This window comes from Eptatretus burgeri, unplaced genomic scaffold (genome assembly GCF_056783735.1).
Source record: "Eptatretus burgeri isolate ZD-2024b unplaced genomic scaffold, Ebu_testis_v1 Ebu_testis_scaffold_3167, whole genome shotgun sequence".
Classification (NCBI taxonomy): domain Eukaryota; kingdom Metazoa; phylum Chordata; class Myxini; order Myxiniformes; family Myxinidae; genus Eptatretus; species Eptatretus burgeri.
The window spans coordinates 217,900-242,805 of record NW_028225115.1 but is presented as its reverse complement, the minus strand read 5'-3'; the positions used below and the strand labels follow the sequence as shown (position 1 = coordinate 242,805).

The 24,906-nt window shown below is 44.3% G+C and overlaps 2 protein-coding genes across 2 annotated transcripts in view; both read left to right on the top strand.

The window, feature by feature from the left end:
• The window catches only part of LOC147006535 (dynein axonemal heavy chain 8-like), a 262,978-nt gene that overhangs the window by 20,383 nt on the left and 217,689 nt on the right, over positions 1–24,906 (top strand). The window contains exons 5-8 of the mRNA XM_085868614.1: positions 4,456–4,609; positions 4,847–5,021; positions 8,013–8,066; positions 8,662–8,725. Of these exons, the coding sequence (XP_085724740.1) occupies positions 4,456–4,609; positions 4,847–5,021; positions 8,013–8,066; positions 8,662–8,725 (447 nt within the window). The remainder of the gene's footprint in view (positions 1–4,455; positions 4,610–4,846; positions 5,022–8,012; positions 8,067–8,661; positions 8,726–24,906) is intronic.
• LOC147006537 (dynein axonemal heavy chain 8-like) overlaps positions 1–24,906 on the top strand; it is an 82,691-nt gene that overhangs the window by 7,045 nt on the left and 50,740 nt on the right. The gene's annotated exons all lie outside the window — the stretch shown is intronic.

Below are 24,906 nucleotides of genomic sequence, written 5' to 3'. Positions count from 1 at the left end.
CTTATGGCATGAAATATCCTTCATGTTGATGTAAGGTGTGCAATCTGTACCTGCTGGTTGCATGATTTTTCTGTAAGTGCAGTTATGGCACTGGGGCAGTGCCCCTGTTCCACCTGATGTTATTGATCCACCTCTAATCAACACACTTGGTGTTATTGATCCACTTATGATCAACACACATGGTGTTATTGATCCACCTTTGATCAACCCACCTGGTGTTATTGACCCACCTTTGATCAACTCACCTGGTGTTATTGATCCACCGATGATCAACCCACCTGGTGTTATTGATCCACCGATGATCAAACCACCTGGTGTTATTGATCCACCTCTGATCAACCCACCTTGTGTTATTGATCCTCCTATGATCAACCCACCTGGTGTTGATCCACCTATGATCAACCCACCTGGTTTTATTGATCCACATGTGATCAACCCACCTGCTTTTATTGATCCACCTATGATCAACCCACCTGGTGTAATTGATCCACCTTTGATCAACCCACCTGGTGTTATTGATCCACCTATGATCAACCCACCTGGTGTGATTGATCCTCCTATGATGAACCCATCTGGTGTTGCTGATCCACCTGTGATCAACCCACCTGGTTTTATTGATTCACCTATGATCAACCCACCTGGTGTTGATCCACCTATGATCAACCAACCTGGTGCTGCTGATTCACCTATGATCAACCCACCTTGTGTTGTTGATCCACTTATGATCAACCCACCTGGTGTTATTGATCCACCTATGATCAACCCACATGGTGTTGATCCATCGATGATCAACCCACCTGGTGTTGTTGATCCACCTATGATCAACTCACCTGGTGTTGTTGATCCACCTCTGATCAACCCAGCTTGTTTTATTGATCCACCTATGATCAACCCACCTGGTGTTGTTGATCCACCTATAATCAACCCACCTGTTTTATTGATCAACCTCTGATCAACCCACCTGGTGCTACTAATCCACCTATGATCAACCCAACTGGTGTTGTTGATCCACCTATGATCAACCCACCTGGTGTTGTTGATCCACCTATGATCAACCCACCTGGTGTTATTGATCCACCTATGATCAACCCACCTGGTTTTATTGATCCACCTATGATCAACCCACCTGGTGTTGTTCAACCTATGATCAACCCACCTGGTGTTGATCCACCTATGATCAACCCACCTGGTGCTACTGATCCAACTATGATCAACCCACATGGTGTTTCTGGTGCAGGGATAATGTGGAATGTCATGTTAAGCATGTTCAGTTTGTCGTTTTAAGGGTTCACTGGAGTATCACATGACACTGTGGTCCCTGCAGGTGGATTACACAGAGGACGGTGAAAACACGTCGAATTGCGCCATTTCCCTTTGAGATATCACGATGTACAGTACATACTGTACATCGTTTTGGCCCCACCTTTCAATGGTGAAGAATTACTTGAAAATAAAAAATATTCTCGGATCCGTATCCGGATCTTCACCAAAATCGAATCAGTTCGTCCTTGTCTCACACCCAACCTGTCCACACCAAGTTTCATCGGAATCCATGCACACCGTTTTAAGATATCCTGCTCACAGACAAAAAGACAAACAAACAGGTGAATACCGAACGGACGTCCACGTTCGGTGGCACAGGTAACGAGAAATTCCCTGACTGGGGTCTCGTGCCCACACTCGAGGTCTCATGTGCACACTCAGGGTCCCGTGCCCAAACTTAGGGTCTCGTGTCCACACTCGGGGTCTCATGCCCACACTCGGGGTCTCGTGTAAACACCTGGGGTCTCGTGCCCACATTCGGGGTCTCTTATCCACACTCGGGGTCTCGTGTCCATACTCGGGGTCTCGTGTAAACACTCGGGGTCTCGTGTCCATACTCGGAGTCTCGTGTCCACACTCGGGATCTCATGCTCACATTCGGGGTCTCGTGTAAACACCTGGGGTCTCGTGCCCACACTCGGGGTCTCGTGTAAACACTCGGGGTCTCTTACCCACACTCAGGGTCTCGTGCCCACACTCGGGGTCTCTTGCCCACACTCTGGGTCTCGTGTCCACACTCGGGGTCTTGTACCCACACTCCGGATCCGGATCCGGATCTACACCAAAATTGAATTGATTCGTCTTTATCACACACCCAACCTGTCCACCAAGTTCCGGCTTCATTCGTCCATAACCTTATGAGAGATCATGCTATATATCGATTTTGGCCCGATCTCTCAATGGGAAAGAATTATTGAAAAACATTCAAGTATCGGGATCCCGATCTTCACCAAAATGTAATCATTTCATCCTTGTCACACATCCAACCTCTCCACCAAATTTTCTCCAAATCTGTCCACAACCTGAGATATCCTGTTCACAGATAGACAAACTGACAAAAACACAGACAGTGGTGAAAACATAACCTGCATTCACCTTCGGTGGCAGAGGTAATAGGAGCACAACAGAGCTGGTGAAATATTTCAAGACCACCAATCCCTCTGGTATAGAGAGAAGGTTTTAATGGTTTAAAGGAGGGGAATCTTGGAAGTGACAGCAGTTGTGTGAAGTTAGGAGCTCTTTTCATGACAGATCATTGAAAGCCTTTCATACCATGATACTTGACAAAGGACCTCCCCTTTCTCAGAATCACGAGGCAGCAGTGGGCTTTGGAGGCCAAATCGCAGATATCATCTGTCCAATTAGACAGGATGTAGTTTATTTTGAGATTTGGGAGTTTGAGAAAGTGCTCATCTTCAAGAGAAATATGTGAGGACGAGGAGTGTGTGTTGGGGTTGAGATAGGGTGGGAGGGGAGGTGGGGGGGGGATGAGGGCGGGGGAGGGGTCGTATTGTCGTGCAGAAAAAAATAACCTTCTGGTGAGTGGAGAGGGCTACTCGGAAGAAAACAGGACCATTCAGCCTTATAAGAGATTGTGGTTAATCCCATGGAGCATCGAAATGTTTCAAATTCAACCATTCTCCACGTGTCTGATGTTCAGTGAGATTGCTCTCATGATGGTGTGGCACATGCATCATGGACCAAAAGGCTTTTTCCTCTTGTCTTGATTTCCTAATGTTACAATATAAACTCAATATGTCAATATTAACAATATACAATATACTCAATATACAATATTAACTTGTACAATATGAACTTGTACAATATGAACTTGTACAATATGAACTTGTACAATATGAACTGCCTTTCCTCCAAAATAAGTTTCTGCTCACACTAAGTGACCCAAAAACCAAAAGATTTCCACTGTAAGGCGAACCACCTGCTCGATGAAGAAGTCAAGCTGTGATTCTCCATGATTACATGGTCAAAGTATTCAGTTTGATCTGGAGAGAAGGGCTATTATTAATCAGTTAGAAGTCAGTCAAATTTCTATATGTATCTTTAAATTCGAAGCAAAGGTTGGGAGGATACTCGAGAAGTATGCACACTTCCCTCCAAGCTGTTTCGCTTTTCGTGCTCGCCCGCCATTTCGAGCTCGTACACCATTTCGTGCAAGTCCGCCATTTCGAGCTCGTCTGCCATTTCGAGCTCGTCCGCCATTTTGGGCTCGTCCGCCATTTCGAGCTCGTCCGCCATTTTGGGCTCGTCCGCCATTTTGGGCTCGTCCGCCATTTTGGGCTCGCCCGCCATTTCGTGCTCGTCCGCCATTTTGGACTCGCCCGCCAATTCGAGCTCATCCACCATTTCAAACTCATCCTTCATTTCATTTCGAACTCGTCCGCCATTTTGGGCTCGTCCTCCATTTCAAACTCGTCTGCCAATTCGAGCTCATTCATCATTTCAAACTCGTCCGTCATTTCATTTCAAGCTCGCCCGCCAATTCGAGCTCGTCCGCCATAACAGAGACAGGTGATCATCCTCTCTTATGGAAAGGACATTCCAGGCACCCACCCGAAGTGACAGCCTCAGGTTCACCGAAGGAGACCGTCGTCTGGTGTACGAAACCTGAGCACCACTCGGACACACGTGACCGTAATTTGACCCGGGAAGGTTACCCAGTGGTTTTCCTCCTATCATCATAAATGACGGTCCCGAAGGGTCCTGAATTAACTTTTTCCTCAAAAGTTGATGGAATCAATCGGAACTTGCACAGACACAATGTCGGGGTTCCCTCATTAATCCCTGAAAGTTTCAGCTTCCTCGGTCAAATCCTCCCGGAGGAGTAGGTGATGCATACCCACCTACATACCCACATACCCATATATAACTCCGTTATGGAGGGAAGATTGTCGATAAATACAAAAACAGAAAATAAAGAACGTTGATTCGTGTCGAGGGAATAATCATTGACGAACTCGGACTCGATTTTCACTTTCCAAACACAATCTGAAACACAAACAATCCGTTAAAACGAAACGTTCAATCTTTGTATTTATTTTAAATCATGGACACGTGATGTGGCGGGAACCAATCAGACACCGCGATCTCGCGGTTCGCTTTTTCCCCAAACAGCTCGCGCTCTTCACTCGGTTACCACAGCGTACCGTCCTTCACACGACACGACGTGCGGTCCACCATGACCCGAGGTCCAAGAGCGAACACCTCGGGATCCCCGGGATGGTTCTCCGGAAGACCGCCGGTCTATGGTCGGTTCACCCGAGACCCGGTACGTGACGTTCACTCCGTACCGAGAACTTGTGTTTTCCGTACTGATCCGTGCTGTGTACGAACACAGGAACTCATTGATTTAGTGAATGTCATGATATCTGGAGCGGAGCCGGAATTGAATTGTGAATGGAAATCCTATGCATGACATGTTACCCTCCCTCCCTCTTGTACATGTATGACATCATTTTATACCTCATCACTTCATTCCTCTTTAATCTCGTTTACAACAAATCAGATGATTTACTTGTGATTATGGGCCTCTGCACCGGCACACAATGGCCTGTTCTTGAGGACTGCAGTGGCATCTTTGACGTCCTTGATGAATCACTGGATGAGAAGACAAGAGACTTACCTTTGCTTTCAGAGGAATGTATGCTCACTGATGCAACACCTTCCCTGTGCATCACCAGGTTGGGAGTTTATAGCTCGTCCTGTAACAACTTTATTTTAGGCCAAATTATGTTCAATATTATATTTAAAGATGTAAAGGGTGAACTTCGTTACCAAGAAACCAGTCGGCTGTTTGTAAAGCAGAGTTAGTGAGCGTTTACCAGGAAACTAATTAATTTTGCTCGATGGATGGAAGTAACAAGTTCAAGGTCAAAGTTTGACCCAAAATCATTTTTCACGAAATTTTAACCTCAAGCTGTGACCTCGACCTTTGACCTGCTGTTATAAAACCATTGTCACTGGATAGGTGTGTTTGTACCGATAAAATATAAAAGTATAGCTGGTGTTGGTTTAATGGTTGGGGTGGTGGGCTTGGTTTACATGGGTCCTCAGTTCAAATCCCACTTGACTGCTGAATTAATACCAGGTGGGGTTGACTCAGCTTGTCATTCTTCTGAAGTTGGCAAAGTGATACCAGCTTGCTGGGAGGATTGAGCCGTTTGAGTATCCTGTGTCAGAATTTAAAGCTTAATTCGTGTTTGTTTACTTGTTTACCAGCAAATACTACCTGTCGCTTCGCTGATGCGAATATTCAAGATAGGAGGGAGAGGAGGAAGGGGAAGAGGGATAGGAGGGAGGGGACGAGGGAAAGGAGGGATGGGAAGGATAGAGGCGAGGAGGGAGGTGAGAGTGGATGGAGGTGAGAGGGGAAGAGGGAGAGAGGGGCGAGGGGAAGGATAGTGGAGGAAGAAGGTTATTGGAGAAGAATAGGGGTGGGATAGTGAGGGATAGGGATGATAGAGAGTGATAGGGGTGAGAGAGGGGGAGGGGAGGGGGGAAAGTGTGGCGGGGGAGAGGAGGGAATTGACTGAATGCAATGGGTTCTTCGGTATTTGAATAGCAAAATGAATTATCTAAAATTTGTCCCTGTCCGATTTTTCATTTTCCTCCCAAGGTCAAGGTCACAAGGTCAAAAACGTAGAAAACTGCGAATTTTGATGTAAAAATCATTCGATCGCCCAAACTTTGAGAGCGAGGATGACAATATTTTTTATGCATAATCCTGAGGTCATTCCCCACCTAAATTATTGAAACCATTTTGCTCTATCTCGAACACCTTGCCCGTGGCGCCTCCTTCAAGTTTGTTAACCTCCGCCATCTTCGAAGATGGATGGAGGTTACTGTTTTCACCCCTTTCTGTTTGTTTGTTTGTTTGTTTGTGAACAGTATTACGGAAAAACTCCTCGACGGATTTCGACGAAACTAGGTCGGGCGGGGGGCGGTGAGGTATGGTCCAAGGATCATGCCATTAAATTTTGGACTTGGTCCCCCCCCAAAAAAAAAAATTGTTGAATTTTTTTTTTGCATTTCTGCATGTTTTAAGTGATTTCCAACTCCCCCAAAAACATTTAGAGAAAATTTTTTTTTTCATTTCTACATGTTTTAAGTGATTTCCAACCCCCCCCCAAAATAATTTAGAGAAAAATTTTTTTTTTTTTGCATTTCTACATGTTTTTAGTGATTTCTAACTCCCCCAAAAATTGTTAGAGAAATTATTTTTTTTGCATTTCTACATGTTTTAAGTGATTTCCAACTCCCCAAAGAATTGTTACCCCCCCCCCCAAAAAGAAAATTTTTTTTTTTGCATTTCTACATGTTTTAAGTGATTTCCAACTCCCCCAAAAAAAATTGTTGGAGAAAAAAAATTGTTAGAGAAAAGAAATTTTTTTTTTTTTGCATTTCTCCATGTTTTAAGTGATTTCCAACCCCCCCCCCAAAATAATTGTTCGAGAAAAGAACTATAACTGTCAGCACTGTTGACATCATATTTCATGAATAAGATATAAGGTTCACTTGAGTGACCCAGCAGTATTGGCGGCGGTGGTTTTGCACTCTCCCGAGTGCTCCCCCTCTAGTTTTTACGCTGATTTCATCAAAGTATGGATAATCTGAGGAGTGCAAAATCCCATATAGCCTATATGACGTTATATTGTTCCTGGAATGTTCCAGAGGAAGTTTTGCACCAAATAATCCTTGACCTTTGACCTTCAAAGGTCACAAAGGTTAAATTTTCAAAGTTGTTGGAATCGACCCGGGTTTTCGACCTTCTTTGACGAACCAACTCCAATAAGCTATCACACGTATCCTGTTTCCGTTCCACAACATTGTTTTGTGACATTTAAAAGTTTTGCAAAGGTCAAATTTTGAAAGTTGTTGAACGAAACCGGGTTTTCGACACTTTGCAGCTGTTGATGGAAGGCCACTATAATTAATAATAACTTGGTCAAAAATTATCACTTTGTCTCATCCTTGACTTCTGAAACAATTTGCATCGTCAAATACCGCTCGTGAACCATCGTCGTCTACAGACTTGTTTTATAGTTCGGTTATTTCAATCTCCAGATCTCCTCCACTTGCGGCCACAGTGTCTTTCAGTGCTTGCGCCCTCGTCTCGCGGCCGTAGTATACGAGGAAAGGTCCTCACGTGCTTGGTTCGACTTCCTCGAATTGGTCTGAATTCCAACACATCGTCGTTTTTCCAGCAAGAGGGGAACAGACAGGCGTAGAGGGGGCTGGGTTTTCCCTGCTCGACCATAACCCTGCCCAGAAAAGGCTGATCCATGGAGGTCCCTGTCCAATCAGGACGATCAGCGCGTCAGCCCCGCCCCACTCAGAGCCTCAGAGTGTGAGTGTTTGCAGAGTTGTCGAGTTCGGAGGGTTCATAATTCAGAGAGTTGGGAGTTCTTTGGAGGTCGCAGTTCTTGGAAGGCAGTTTGGGTTGGTTTTGTTGCTTAAATTTTTTATTTGTTTATTTATTTGTGCAGAGATCTCAGGATCGGAGTGGAATTTGCATCGCATTCACATACGTAATGAAGCTTCAGTGTGTTTTAAAATGAGTGGAACTTTTAATGGAACCAACTTGCTTCCCGTTCTCTTCTTGGTTTAATGGAACCAACCAACACCAATGGAACCATAAGGTGTACAATTGTTTTCTCTTTTCTTTCCTTCAGGGATTTCAAGGAAAAACTGGGCCACCTGGTCCTCCAGGAGTCATTGGACCTCAGGTAAAGACAAGAGCCAGTTCATCAATAATATATTTTCCTGGAAGCCTTCATGCCACAGACAGTAATGGAATGATTTATTTCCCATTGATAGACGATGATATACGAGTGTGTTCTGTCTGATTTCATAATTGGTGAATCTTCGAGATGTTGAATGCAGCACTCACAACATCCTTGTGAGGACATGGGAAGTCTGCTTCCTTTCACTCTTCACATGTATTATTGTCCTTTTATCCACAAGAGTGGAAGAATTAATGAGTGGCAGGAATCGAATCCTTGGTGTGTGTGTGTGTGTGTGTGTGTGTGTGTGTGTGTGTGTGTGTGTGTGTGTGTGTGTGTGTGTGTGTGTGTGTGTGTTTACACAGTTGTTTCGATGTATGTGTGCACATTAAATGTGTGTAAATTTACAACTGTGTGTGTGCGGGTCATTGTGTACGCATGTGTATAATTGTTGGAGTGAAGTGTTGAAGTGACAATATAATTGGACTTGATCACAGGTGTTATTTGTGATCAGTGTTATCATTATGTTAATTAAATGACAGTTTTGGAGTTGTAATTGTATTTTTGTAAGTTTTGTTTTTTTCTCATTGCTTTTTAGGGTTCAACAGGCCAGACTGGACCCATGGGAGAGCGGGGTCACCCTGGCCCTCCTGGCCCACCGGGTGAGCTGGGACTGCCAGGTCCAGATGGAAAAGATGACATGAAGGTCGGAAATAACAGTTTTATGTTTATACTGCAATACAATTTTTAGTTAAAGCAACAACAACCAACAACAACAACAACAACAACAAACAAGGGGTTGGGAGTAATTTGGGTGTTGAAATGTGTTTCGATAAACAGTATGAGTAAAGGTGATAACTAGATTTTGCAATTTCAGATTGATTGTTGAGGGTGTAACCTGAATTTTAATCTCACTCTCCAGGGATTGATGTTGTATTGAATTATTTAACACAGGTGTTTAAACTCTGACACAAATTCAGGTAAATTGGTCTCAATGTAAAGTGATGAGAACACACTTGTTCGACAAGAAAAGTATAATTCCTGGATGCTGTCCTTCGAATAACCCAAGTTGTTTTTAATGACCTTTGTTGAACCTTTCACCTCCGAAATCATTGTTTTTAATCTTACCGTTCATATTGACCCCCAGGATATCCATGGTAATCGTCATGGCCAATGAAATTTAGAGTTTATAATCTGTCCCTCACCTCTTGATCTCTCAAAATCTTGGAGTTACTCAGTGAGGACTAGAATATGGAATACCGACACTGTTGATGAGAGTGGAAAAATCACAACACTCTCAATGTCAAACTTCTAGGGTTAATGTATCCATAGACTCATTACCCACCCACCACATTACCCATGAATTACCCACCACAAGTGTGTGGATCAGGTGGTTTATTCTCATCACACCAAGCTCCTCGACGCACATTCGTGGAGCACCCAAAACCCCCACATTAACACGTCATCAACTTGGGGGAAAAACACAAGCTATGGAAAAGCAAGCTCAAGACACAGCTGCTTGTTCTACTGTCTGTGCAGCATCATTGGCTGGGGGTACAGCTGTGCAACTGATGCAATACCCTCTGCCGATTCTGTCAGGAATTTTTAATTTGTTCATGGTGCCAGCGATAACTCACCTACTCTTCAAAAAGGACACCGTGGGATCTTTAACGTCCACCAACTAATCCCAGGAGATGGGACGTGTATGTTTACGTCCAACCAGGCGACGGAACACACATTTATGAATCACCCTGCCTGTGTAACACTGGGATGACAGTTTAAACCTTGGTTTGGATTCAAAGCGAGGTTGGACAGCTTAAAAGTGAGTGTACCAACCTGTGGGTCATTCTCCCAGCCCAAGACACCCACCGTCCCCTTTTAAAAACTTAACCAAACAGGTGTGGAAATCTTAATCCTGAATAAGCAGCACTTTATGGATGGAAAGAAGTAAATTAATACAGAGGTCTCATAATAATTAGCATTCTCAGGTCTCACACTCAGAGGTCTCAGGACTTATTTGTCTCGAAAAACAAATCATGAAAATCACAATGACTAAATTATGTTTTCCTTCCATCTCATCTGTAATGCGGTCGATGAAAGACTTCCCTGGAAAGAAATCACATCATATATATACCAGAGTTCATGACTGGGAAGTTTATCATTGAGCCGGGATAAAATAGTCGGATCAATATGTCACATGACCCCCAAAAAATTGCAAGAAAACGTTTTATGGAATCTTTTTGTTTTATTTGGTCTTCAGAACAACATATTAAAAGTTACCAAAAATTGACGACCACAAAGGGTCGAAATATGGCGTCAGTAAAAATAACTAAATGGACGATTGACATCCAAACAAAAACTGATTAAAATACTCCAAAATACCAAAAGTGTTACACAGTCTACCCTCGAGAAATTAGTTTTGATCTGTCGAGCGTATGTTCCAACGTTCCTTCCACCGAATATTTAGTCTTCATTTTCATCATCTGAAACTGGCTCAGTAACCACATAACCACAGTTGCCTTCTTGGCAAGGTCCGCAAGCTCTGGTCCATTCAAGGCCATGTTTGTTACAGCCACATTTCAGTATGCTCCATCCTGTAGTGCAGTTGCAATGGATCATTTTGAGCAGAATGTCTGGTGCAGGGCTCTTATGCATCAGGAGTGGAATATTTTTGTCCTCTTGCACATCCAAGCCCCATTCAGTAGGATTCATGCTGTCTTCCTTGCCCATCCAAACCATGACTTGTCGGTACATCTGCCGAGAGTGAAGGTTTGTGACTGAGGTTGTTGGACGCAGTCTTTTTGGTTGTCACGAAGGTCTCTGCGGCGACTTTCATGTAAAGGAACTTGCAGCGTAATGATGCCAAAGAGTCAGATTGGGTTCCGTTAAACAAGGACACCATTGCCTTGCAACCAGTGGTTTCTACAGTAAATTGATCTGCCATTGGTGTGCAAAAGACCTATGAACAGGCATGCAACACAGATTCACACTTGATGACTTTTTGGAAAACAGATTTCTTCCCCATCCCAAATATTCACAAAGTAGTGTCACATCCAGAGAAAGTATGAGCATACAATAGATCAGAGCAGACATCATCACCAAGTAACCGTTTCAGAACTTCGATTTTCTTAACATTTGGTTTCCCCTTGTCTGACCTGAAGTACAGGTACTTGCAGTCCTTAGAAGTTGCATGATACAGCAGCAATACCAGCAGATCGGTGTCTTCTCCGATCAGGGTTGTTGCATTGGCGTATGTCATTGTGACGGATGCTTTCACGATGTCCAAGTCTGCATCTCCTTCAGCTTGGATGATATGACAGCTTTTCTGCTGCAAGTGTTCAGAGATCAAGTGTATGAGGTCCTGTTTGTTCATAACATTTGAGAGGAAATCTTCCTTTCTCCCAAAGAATGTTGTTGTATCCGATATGTTGACCTTTTTCGAAACCAGAGCTCGACTTTGTCGCTGATTCATATTGTCCTTTGTACTTGGTCCTCCATCATATCCATCAAAAACAACGGTGGCATTGCCGAACAGGTCTGATGTGAAAGACGCGTCGGCATCGGCAATTGAGCTGGAGGTGCTGCCTTCGGTCCATTTCAGTCGATGTAGAAGTGAACCACCATCTAGAACATAGCGATCAGTCTCTGGAATGGACTGAATAACTGCATCTTCTGTTGAAGTAACATGCCATTGTATGGCGTCCAGAAGTTGTGCTTTTTCTGGATTCTGCACACGATTCTTTGCTTCAAACAAGGATGGAGGATATGGGGAAAGTTCACATTTCATTCCCTCATCTTGGCACAGATTTTACTGCTGAGATACCACAAGGAACCGCTGAAATAACAGTGCTGGATCAATGGCTCAATCCTTGGTGATCTTTTTGGCCTGGGCTTATGTTAGTGTCCTCACTGCAGTGTTTCATTTCTGCGAATCCGAGAAGACAGATTATCCTTCCATTTTATTCGCTGTGTTTCTGCCAACAATGAAAAGGTGTTGCACATTGACATCCTCATTAGCATTTATACCTGTGATGATGTTACGAAGGGTCACCTCATCCGAGAATTGAGAATGTTGTTCAAGCTTTGTGGCAATTTGGCCAAGTCCATCGTGTCCATGTCTATTTGTGATGCAGATTCCTCTTTGTGCTGTTCGCTCATTGTGTATACAGTTCGACAGAATTCCTGCATGGCGAAGCTGTCGCTGGAGGATACAGGAGAAGACATTGTCCAAACAGCTCTTTGATGTTCAGTCATTCCACTTCCTCTTGTCAGCCCCCCTGCACATTTAATGGACCGCATCAGGGTCTGTTTGATCACCAAGTCTGATCCAAGGCAAGCCCAGCGTTGGTTGGTGCGTTGAATCACGTGGAATCCGTTTCTGAATTTCCAAAATACTGCAGAGTTTTCAGTTTCTCACGCCTGCATCTTCTGCAGGTAAAGATAAGCAGACTGCAGATGGTTGGGATGTCCAGCAGCAGCAAATATCGGTAAGCAGACAGATATAGCGTGGAGTTGCATTTGCTACGACTCTGTGCAATCGGCCTCGACAACTTCCCAGGCCACTCCCAACATTTGCAGATAGTTCAGCCATAATTTGCTCGTTTTTGAACTGTAAGAGAATTCAGACTTTTTGGAAACTAGTGTATGGGAAATCCATTTGATACAATCACTTTTGAGTGATGTTTCCAAGTCTATTGAACTCGCATCTGACATCGCATATTGACTGTCAAATTTTTGCACGAGGATCTCAAATCCTGGCTCATCTGCAATGACTTTTGCTGCGATCCTGGTGCATCAGACACTGACAAACAAAGAGGTGTCACCAAAATTGGTGCTGCAAAGCTTTTCCATTCATCATGTGATGAACCACAGCGTTTTCACCGGAAATCGTCTCCAAGACCTCTTTCAGGTCACTCCCATTCATCATTACTCCTATGGCCCCCAACAGATTGAGCTCACTGAAAGTCATATTATCCCCCAAAAATTATCCTCAAAGGATTAAAGTGATCGGAAAGTGTTTAATTCATCAGATTTGAGTCGATATCAGACATGATCTCACATTGGCTCCCATCTTTTTCTAACCTCATATCTAGACCCTTTATTTTGGTCCAATTTTTAGCAACTTTTGATATGTTGTTCTGTAGACCTAATGGAAAAGAAAAATACCATAAAACGTTTTCTTCCAATTTTTTGGGGGTATACGGCAATTTTTCCATATTTTGACTTTCCTCAAAGTTACTAAGTTGGATGACGTCATAAATTATAGGAGTTCGGATAGACGATTTGTCATTTAACAGACCCCTGGTATTTCGACAGATTCAATACTGTTCAATGAGTTTTCTTCCTTTCTAACACTGGAAATCTCCTGGCCCTTTTAATCGGATGAGATGTTTTTTTCGACTGATGGAGAAGGCATCCATCTATTAACATGTGATCGAGGGGAACAGGTTGTTGAACTGGTGGTGTGACCGCAATAGGTATTGCCTGTCCCTCACTTGCAGCAAGCTTGGGAGGAGAAGGAAAATCCTCTATTTCTCTTTGCCGACGACTCCACCCTCTGCCGTACCATCTGTCATCCCTCAGACCGGCAAGCAGCAGCTTCTTCGCTCACTGCAGATCTGGATAAAATCACAAACTGGTCCAACACGTGGAACATGTCTTTCAATCCAGACAAATCTCACACTCTCACTATGTCTCTTCGAAAGGACCGTTTACAAACCCCCCCCCCCCCATCCACTTTCTCAACAATCCTCTGGAAGAAGTCTTTTCTTTCAAGCTTCTGGGTCTCACTATCTGCCATGACCTTTCCTGGGAAAGTCACATTTCCAACCTCGCCTCAAAAGCCAGTCGCCGACTGGGAATCCTCCGTCGTGCTAAGTCCTTCCTCGACCCTCTTGAGCTCCTGACCACTTACAAAGCTTTTGTCCGTAGCCTGATGGAGTACTGCTCTCCCATCTGGGCTGGTGCTCCTGCCTCCCACCTTTCTCGGCTTCACGCTGTCGAAACCAGGGCATTTAAGATCATCGGCATCTCGCGCAATGAAGCTGAGTCTTTGGGCCTCTCACTCAATCACCGCAGGTTGGTCGGTGGTCTTTCTGTCTTCTACCGACTCCTCTCCAGGCTTGCCCCCCCTGCTCTCTCTGCGATTTGTCCCCACCACATTTCCACAGGGCGCTCAAGGTCCGCCAACAACCCCCTTCTGGTAAAACTACCAAAATCACTAATCACTGCTCATCTTCACTCTTTCATTCCTCTTTTTTCCCGCCTTTGGAATAAATTTCCTCACTCTATTCTTTCCCATTCTTCCCTCCAGGCTTTCAAAACAGCTGTTCACCACCACCTCTTATCTTCCCCCATCCAAATCCTCGATCTTTTCTATCCCCGATAATCCACCCAAGCCCACTTCCTTCAATTCCCCTGCTTTCCTTCCTGAAAGTCCCTGTAATGTCCATCTTGACTTCGCCATGTTCCCCGTCCCATCCCCATCCCTCTCCCTTCCACAGTTCACCTAATGTGTCTGTTCCCCACTGTTTTGTCCCTTCCACTCCCACCCCTCTTGTCTCATGCCTCTTTGCTGTGAGTTGTGTGTTAGCTCTCATACGAGCCTCGACCAAGGTATACAAAAAAAAAAAAAATAGGTGTCAATAATATTGTCGAGACCATTTTAGGATTTCTTTGTGGAATAAGTTAAGAATTAGTAATTTTTTGAAAATTTTTTTTTGTTTAGCTCCACTGCAAACCAAATAAATACTGTTACGTCTGAGGGGTGGGGGGGTATGCATTCAAAGGGTAATTAGGATGTTTAATTCGGTATGCCATGCTGTTTGAGTTTTCCAGGATCTTGATGTAATAAGTCGCAATTCAGTGGTGATAAGTTGTCTCGTAAATGTCCATTTCTTTAAGGGGGAAATGATAATTGTCACGTAATTAGATAGGGAGATGGGTTAGGGGAAGTGTGTCTGCGTAAACCCTTTCAGTATTCCCTGGAGGCTTGCCGTGACGTAACAGGACAGTGCTGCGGATGGCTCCGCCCCGTGATCATGATTGGCGGAAGGCGACGACGGAGGGCCAATAAAACGGCTCGATTAGAAGTGACGAGGACTCGAGGATAAAAAGGTTCTGCTCGGGGAAAAGAGGTGGAAGAAGAAGATTGAAAAAGAGAAACCGTTTTGGTCGAGGCTGTTGGGTCTCGGAGCGTGCTCTCTGATTGCGCTGGTTCGTTCCTCGATTCGTCGTGTCTCGTGGCCTTGCTGTGCCTCGTGCCTCACCTCGGTTGGCTCCGGGGTTCTGCTGGCTCGGAGTACAGGGCCGAACGGCGGCTGTGAGCGGACTTGGGCCAAGACCAGGAGGTCGACAGCACCACGGTTTCTCCTGCCCCCCCTGACGATCGCAACGCCAGCTCGTCCGGCGCCAATCCAGGGACTGTTGCGTCTACACCACGGGCCAGCCTGACCACCAGGACCAGCTACGTTTTGTGTGTGTGTGTGTGTGTGTGTGTGTGTGTGTGTGTGTGTGTGTGTGTGTGTGTGTGTGTGTGTGTGTGTGTGTGTGTGTGTGTACCTGGCGCCTTAGAGGGTTTGAGATTTGAATATCCATTGGAATTGTTTGTGTTTTCCCCACGCCCGAACCCACACCACCATCCCGTCGAATCGCCCCGGATCCCTCCTCTTGCCGAGTCTTATTATTATTTCTGGTTTGAGAAATAAACATTATTAACTCAGTGAAAAGCGACTCGTGCCACCTTCCTCGTCCCGTTTGCTGTGGAGCGATTCAAACCGCCATCTTTAGGTTATAAAAAAAATAAACCGCCTCCATCGTTTCGGCTCATTCTCCGTTGACGGGACTGTTCAAGTCCCGTGAACGCCACAATACATTTGTGGAGAACAAAATATTTTTTTAATTTCCACAATTTTCTGGAAGAAATGGTACATTATTTGAAAAAAAGTGCAAGGGTGTCAATATTTCGGGCCACTACTGTGTGCATGTGATTCAATTTAAATAAAATAAAGATTGTAAAAGTCATATAAATAAATTAATTCTGGAAGTTTACCGCCTGACAGAGTGGCTATGACACTACCCGAGCGAACACGTAACGTGAGTTATTCGTGCCTGTTGTGTGTGTCCTTTATGATGTCCTTATAAACAGTGAGTTTCCTGTTTGAAATTATTTTCAATTTTTAGCTCGCCTGTTCGAAGAACAGAGAGCTACAGCGATACCCCTGGCGTGAGCGTCACCATGAGCGTGAAAATGTTAAAGTTTTTGGTGCAAGTTATTTTTTCCTGTCTAATGTTTTTATCTTCCACACTATTTTTTATACGCTCGATATATAAATATATATTTTTTATCGGGGCGTATTATGTGATACCGGTCGTCCGTCCGTCCGTCTGTCTGTCCGTCCGTCCGTCCGTTCCTGTCCGCACTCTAACTCCCAAAGTTTTCAACTTTCACGTTTCATATTTGGTACATAGGTACGGACTGTGGAGACGGTGTGTCGTGACCTACGTTCGTCATCTAAAGTGGTTGCCATGGCAACCAGGATGCTGTTTTCCATGTCGTAGCACAATTCTGTATGGACCTTCTTGTTCGGGCGTATATTGTGCTCACTTGCGCTCTTGTCACTGATTACAATATACAAATACATATACTGTTTTAAAATTATTTGGATCAGACTTTACTGCAAGGCTTTATAAAAAATATTAACTAGAACGGGCACTCATAGAGCGCATACCTTCGCCGCCACTACTTTTTTTGTTCTTGGTATGAGTGTGGGGAACTGGTTTCATCTGAATGGTGTTATGACACAAACCACATATCTATAATGTCATGACCCCCCCCCGACTTTCGGGGGCTACGGACTAAACAACAATCAACTCACGTCGTTTTGGCGAGTCTTCACTCGCAAGCTCGGTGAATACAACGTTTCAACAAGAGAAGGTGATCTCGTTTCAAGGTTGTGACCCCCCTGACCTTTGACCCCTAACCGGTAACAAGAGTATGGGCGTCATTGTGTCATATTGCATATCACAAGATGAGGCGTTGAATTCTGAACATTTTGGCGTTAGTTGCATGCAAATTGAATAAAAATTGACCGTGTTATCGTAAAAAGACGATTTTGACCTTTTCGTGACCTTGACCTTGACCTTTGACCCGAACGATCCCAAAATCTAATCGAATGTTTCCTGGCTAATAACCAATCATCCCACCAAATTTCATGCAATTCGGTTTTATACTTTTTGAGTTATACGAATCACAAGATTACAAACAAATAAATAAATAAATAAATACAGGCCGATCAAAACATAACCTTTCGCAGAATGCGAAGGTAATAAGGGTTTCGTCGACTCCCCTGATTTGCGACAAAGTGACCATGACCTTTGACCTTGCCCTTCAAAATTTTGTGCGCTGAAAGGGACCTCTATAGGCCTCTGATATGCGAAGTTACAAAAATTTCCAATGATAACTGTGCTCTGCAGACTTTTTTATACGTGATTCCAGACAAACAAAAAAAAAAAACCCCAAAAAAAACAAAACAAAAAAAACAAAAAAAAACAAACCAAAAAAAAACATACAAGCTGACTAACATATTTTGCAAAAACTTCGTTTTGGCAAGATAATAAATTATCATTTCATATTTAAAAGTGAGTTTTGGGTTAAAAGTCGGGTCGGTTTGTTTTCATCCCCGGGGGAGTCAAAGCCACGCCTACTTGAAGCCACGCCTACTTGAAGCCACGCCCACTTATAGCCACGCCCACTTCAACCGCTTTTCAATCCGCCAAGTATGTCTTCGTCCCTCGGCTCGTCTCCCATTATGGCGTACTCTCTGTGGTCTCTCTCTCTGTCTGTCTCTCTCTCTCTGTCTCTGTTTGTCTTATTAGGATTATTAGGACACGTGACACCGTCTAATCACAAAGAACTACAGAGAGAGAGAGAGAGAGAGAGAGAGAGAGAGAGAGAGAGAGAGAGAGAGAGAGAGAGAGAGAGAGAGAGAGAGAGAGAGAGAGAGAGAGAGAGAGAGAGAGAGAGAGAGAGAGAGAGAGAGAGAGAGAGAGAGAGAGAGAGAGAGAGAGAGAGAGAGAGAGAGAGAGAGAGAGAGAGAGAGAGAGAGAGAGAGAGAGAATGAAAGAAAGAAAGAAAGAAAGAAAGAAAGAGAGAGAGGAAGAGAGAGAAACAGAGAGAGAGAGAGAGAGAGAGAGAGAGAGAGAATGAAAGAAAGAAAGAAAGAGAGAGAGAGGAAGAGAGAAAGAGATAGAGATCGAGACATGTCCAGGTTCGAGTACATTTCGGTGTCCAATCCTATTTCTTTGGCTGCATGGCAGTGTCTCATTTCATAAAAATTAATTACCGTTAGAATTTGGAATATGGTAAATTATGGCATGAAATATCCTTCATGTTGATGTAAGGTGTGCAATCTGTACCTGCTGGTTGCATGATTTTTCTGTAAGTGCAGTTGTGGCACTGTGGCAGTGCCCCTGTTCCACCTGATGTTATTGATCCACATATAATCAACACACTTGGTGTTATTGATCCACTTATGATCAACACACATGGTGTTATTGATCCACCTTTGATCAGCCCACCTGGTGTTCTTGACCCACCTTTGATTAACCCACCTGGTGTTATTGATCCACCTCTGATCAACCCACCTGGTGTTATTGATCCACCTCTGATCAACCCACCTGGTGTTATTGATCCTATGATCAACCCACCTGGTGTTGATCCACCTATGATCAACCCACCTGGTTTTATTGATCCACCTGTGATCAACCCACCTGCTTTTATTTTTCCACCTATGATCAACCCACCTGGTGTGATTGATCCTCCTATTATCAACCCACCTGGTGTTATTGATCTACCTTTGATCAACCCACCTGTTGTGATTGATCCTCCTATGATCAACCCACCTGGTTTTATTGATTCACCTATGATCAACCCACCTGGTGTTGATCCACCTATGATCAACCAACCTGGTGCTACTGATTCACCTATGATCAACCCACCTTGTGTTGTTGATCCACCTATGATCAATCCACCTGGTGTTATTGATCCACCTATGATCAACCCATATGGTGTTGATCCATCGATGATCAACCCACCTGGTGTTGTTGATCCACCTATGATCAACCCAGCTGGTTTTATTGATCCACCAATGATCAACCCACCTGGTGTTGTTGATCCACCTATAATCAACCCACCTGTTTTATTGATCCACCTCTGATCAACCCACCTGGTGCTACTAATCCACCTTTGATCAACCACCTAGTGTTGTTGATCCACCTATGATCAACCCATCTGGTGTTATTGATCCACCTATGATCAACCCACCTGGTGTTATTGATTCACCTATGATCAACCCACCTGGTTTTATTGATCCACCTATGATCAACCCACCTGGTGTTAATCAACCTATGATCAACCCACCTGGTGTTGATCCACCTATGATCAACCCACCTGGTGTTATTGATCCACCTATGATCAACCTACATGGTGTTTCTGGTGCAGGGATAATGTGGAATGTCATGTTAAGCATGTTCAGTTTGTCGTTTTAAGGGTTCACTGGAGTATCACATGACACTGTGGTCCCTGCAGGTGGATCACACAGAGGACGGTGAAAACACGTCGAATTGCGCCATTTCCCTTTGAGATATCACGATGTACAGTACTGACTTTCAATGGCCCCACCTTTCAATGGTGAAGAATTACTTAAAAAGTCAAAAAAATATTCTCGGATCCGTATCCGGATCTTCACCAAAATCGAATCAGTTCGTCCTTGTCTCACACCCAACCTGTCCACACCAAGTTTCATCGGAATCCGTGCACACCGTTTTAAGATATCCTGTTCACAGACAAAAAGACAAACAAACAGGTGAATACCGAACGGACGTCCACGTTCGGTGGCACAGGTAACGAGAAATTCCCTGACTGGGGTCTCGTGCCCACACTCGAGGTCTCATGTGCACACTCAGGGTCCCGTGCCCAAACTTAGGGTCTCGTGTCCACACTTGGGGTCTCATGCCCACACTCGGGGTCTCGTGTCCACACTTGGGGTCTCATGCCCACACTCGGGGTCTCGTGTAAACACCGGGGGTCTCGTGCCCACACTCGGGGTCTCTTGCCCACACTCGGGGTCTCGTGCCCACACTCTGGGTCTCGTGTCCACACTCGGGGTCTCGTGCCCACACTCCGGATCTGGATCCGGATCTTCACCAAAATTGAATTGATTCGTCTTTATCACACACCCAACCTGTCCACCAAGTTCCGGCTTCCATTCGTCCATAACCTTATGAGAGATCCTGCTATATATCGATTTTGGCCCGATCTCTCAATGGGAAAGAATCACTGAAAACATTCAAGTATCGGGATCCCAATCTTCATCAAAATCTTATCATTTCATCCTTGTCACACATCCAACCTCTCCACCAAATTTTCTCCAAATCTGTCTACAACCTGATCCTGTTCACAGACAGACAAACTGACAAAAACACAGACAGTGGTGAAAACATAACCTCCATTCACCTTCGGTGGCAGAGGTAAGAGGAGCACAACAGAGTTGGAGAAATATTTCAAGAGCACCAATGCCTCTGGTATAGAGAGAAGGTTTTAATGGTTTAAAGGAGGGGAATCTTGGAAGTGACAGCAGTTGTGTGAAGTTAGGAGCTCTTTTCATGACAGATCATTGAAAGCCTTTCATTCCATGATACTTGACAAAGGACCTCCCCTTTCTCAGAATCACAAGGCAGCAGTGGGCTTTGGAGGCCAAATCGCAGATATCATCTGTCCAATTAGACAGGATGTAGTTTATTTTGAGATTTGGGAGTTTGAGAAAGTGCTCATCTTCAAGAGAAATATGTGAGGACGAGGAGTGTGTGTTGGGGTTGAGATAGGTTGGGAGGGGAGGTGGGGGCGGGGATGAGGGCAGGGGGGGGTCGTATTGTCGTGCAGAAAAAAATAACCTTCTGGTGAGTGGAGAGGGCTACTCGGAAGAAAACAGGACCATTCAGCCTTATAAGAGATTGTGGTTGATCCCATGGAGCATCGAAATGTTTCAAATTCTACCATTCTCCACGTGTCTGATGTTCAGTGAGATTGCTCTCATGATGGTGTGGCACATGCATCATGGACCAAAAGGCTTTTTCCTCTTGTCTTGATTTCCTTATGTTACAATATAAACTCAATATGTCTTGTACAATATGAACTTGTACAATATGAACTTGTACAATATGTCTTGTACAATATGAACTTCCTTTCCTCCAAAATAAGTTTCTGCTCACACTAAGTGACCCAAAAACCAAAAGATTTCCACTGTAAGGCGAACCACCTGCTCGATGAAGAAGTCAAGCTGTGATTCTCCATGATTACATGGTCAAAGTATTCAGTTTGATCTGGAGAGAAGGGCTATTATTAATCAGTTAGCAGTCAGTCAAATTTCTATATGCATCTTTAAATTCGAAGCAAATGTTGGGAGGATACTCGAGAAGTATGCACACTTCCCTCCAAGCTGTTTCGCTTTTCGAGCTCGTCCGTCATTTTGGGCTCGCATGCCAATTCGAGCTCATTCATCATTTCAAACTCATCCTTCATTTCATTTTAAGCTCGCCCGCCATTTCGAGCTCGTCCGCCATAACAGAGACAGGTGATCATCCTCTCTTCTGGAAACGACATTCCAGGCACTCACCCGAAGGGACAGCCTCAGGTTAACCCAAGGAGACCGTCGTCTGGTGTACGAAACCTGAGCACCACTCGGACACACACGTGACCGTAATTTGACCCGGGAAGGTTACCACGTGGTTTTCCTCCTATCATCATGAATGGGGGTCCCGAAGGGTCCTGAATTAACTTTTTCCTCAAAAGTTGATGGAATCAATCGGAACTTGCACAGACACAATGTCGGGGTTCCCTCATTAATCCCTGAAAGTTTCAGCGTCCTCGGTCAAATCCTCCCGGAGGAGTCGGTGATGCATACCCACCTACATACCCACATACCCATATATAACTCCGTTATGGAGGGAAGATTGTCGATAAATACAAAAACAGAAAATAAAGAACGTTGATTAGTATCGAGGAAATGATCATCGACGAACTCGGACTCGATTTTCCACTTTCACAACACAATGTGAAACACAAACAATCCGTGAAAACGAAACGTTCAATCTTTGTATTTATTTTTAATCATGGACACGTGATGTGGCGGGAACCAATCAGACACCGCGATCTCCCTGTTCGCTTTTTCCCCAAACAGCTCGCGCTCTTCACTCGGTTACCACAGCGTACCGTCCTTCACCGACACGACGTGCGGTCCACCATGACCCGAGATCTTAGAGCGAACACCTCGGGATCCCCGGGAGGTTCTTCGGAAGACCGCGGGTCCATGGTCGGTTCACCCGAGACCCGGTACGTGACGTTCACTCCGTACCGAGAACTTGTGTTTCCCGTACTGATCCGTGCTGTGTACTAACATAGGAACTCATTGATTAAGTGAATGTCATGATATCTGGAGCGGAGCCGGAATTGAATTGTGAATGGAAATCCCATCCATGACATGTTACCCTCCCTCCCTCTTGTACATGTATGACATCATTTTATACCTCATCACTTCATTCCTCTTTAATCTCGTTTACAACAAATCAGATGAAGATTTACTTGTGATTATGGGCCTCTGCACCGGCACACAATGGCCTGTTCTTGAGGACTGCAGTGGCATCGTTAACGTCCTCGATGAATCACTGGATGAGAAGACAAGATACTTACCTTTGCTTTCAGAGGAAGGTATGCTCACTGATGCAACACCTTCCCTGGGCATCACCAGGTTGGGAGTTTATAGCTCGTCCTGTAACAACCTTATTTTAGGCCAAATTATGTTCAATATTATATTTAAAGATGTAAAGGGTGAACTTCGTTACCACTAAACCAGTCGGCTGTTTGTAAAGCAGAGTTCGTGAGAGTTTACCAGGAAACTAATTAATTTTGCTCGATGGATTGAAGTCACAAGTTCAAGGTCAAAGTTTGACCCAAAATCATTTTTCACGAAATTTTAACCTCAAGCTGTGACTTCGACCTTTTGACCTGCTGTAAGAACTGTTATGAAACATCGAGGACGTTACGGGATAGGTGTGTTTGTACCGATAAAATATAAAAGTATACCTGGTGTTGGTTTAATGGTTGGGGTGGTGGGCTTGGTTTACATGGGTCCTCAGTTCAAATCCCACTTGGCTGTTGAATTAATACCAGGTGGGGTTGACTCAGCTTGTCATCCTTCTGAGGTTGGCAAAGTGATACCAGCTTGCTGGGATGATTGAGCCGTTTGAGTATCCTGTGTCAGAGTGGTCACCTGTCCAGGATTGTGTCCAATAACCCAGGTAACTGCTGTAGCAGCACTGATGCTCTCTCTGTACAGAGTGTGGTCTTCATGGATGGATCATAAAGGACACGTTTAACACCATTACCCATCACTGAGGGTCAGGGACTTGAATTCTCATGACCACCTGACTCATTAAATAATTTATAGATAATCATAACCTCTTTTAATTGAGGAAAGTGTGAAAATGTAAAGTTTAAAGCTTAATTCGTGTTTGTTTCCTTGTTTACCAGCAAATACTACCTGTCGCTTTGCTGATGGGAATATTCAAGATGGGAGGGAGAGGGGGAAGGGGAAGAGGGAGAGGAGGGATGGGAAGGATAGAGGCGAGGAGGGAGGTGAGAGTGGATGGAGGTGAGAGGGGAAGAGGGAGAGAGGGGGAAGGATAGAGGAGGAAGAAGGTTGGAGAGAGAAGAATAGGGGTGGGATAGTGAGGGATAGGGATGATAGAGAGTGATAGGGGTGAGAGAGGGGAGGGGAGGGGGAAAGTGTGGCGGGGGAGAGGAGGGAATTAACTGAATGCAATGGGTTCTTCGGTATTTGAATAGCAAAATGAATTACCTAAAACTTGTCCTTGTCTGGTTTTTCATTTTCGTGCCAAGGTCAAGGTCACAAGGTCAAAAACTTAGAAAATTGCGAATTTTGATGTAAAAATAATTCGATCGCCCAAACTTTGAGAGCGAGGATGACAATATTTTTCTGCATAATCCTGAGGTCATTCCCCACCTAAATTATTGAAACCATTTTGCTCTATCTCGAACACCTTGCCCGTGGCGCCTCCTTCAAGTTTGTTTTTACGCTGATTTCATCAAAGTATGGATAATCCGAGGAGTGAAAAATCCCATATAGCCTATATGACGTTATATTGTTCCTGGAATGTTCTAGAGGAAGTTTTGCCACCAAAGATCATAATCCTTGACCTTTGACCTTCAAAGGCCACAAAGGTTAAATTTTCAAAGTTGTTGGAATCGAACCGGGTTTTCGACCTTCGACGAACTCACTCCAATAAGTTATAGCACGTATCCTGTTTCCTTATTTTAATGTCCACAACATTGTTTTGTGACCTTTTAAGGTTTTGCAAAGGTCAAATTTTGAAAGTTGTCATCAAACTTGGTCAATACGTCATTATGCCAACAAGATTCGCCGGCCATGAAATGAAAATGTTTATGACTGCTTTTGGGCCTCACTGGCCTTAAATGCAGTGAATAAATAATAATAATAATAATAATAATAATAACAATAATAATAATAATAATAATAATACCGTGTCCAAATTAACTTGTGACCGTTTTACCGTGACCAAGTTTCCCGTGACCAAGTTTCCCGTGACCAAATTTCCTGTGACCAAATTACCGACATTCGAACAGACACGCGTCGAGGGGGCGGGGTTTTCCCTGCTCGACCATAACCCCGCCCAGAAAGGGCGGATCCATGGAGGTCCCTGTCCAATCAGGACGATCAGCGCGTCAGCCCCGCCCCACTCAGAGTCT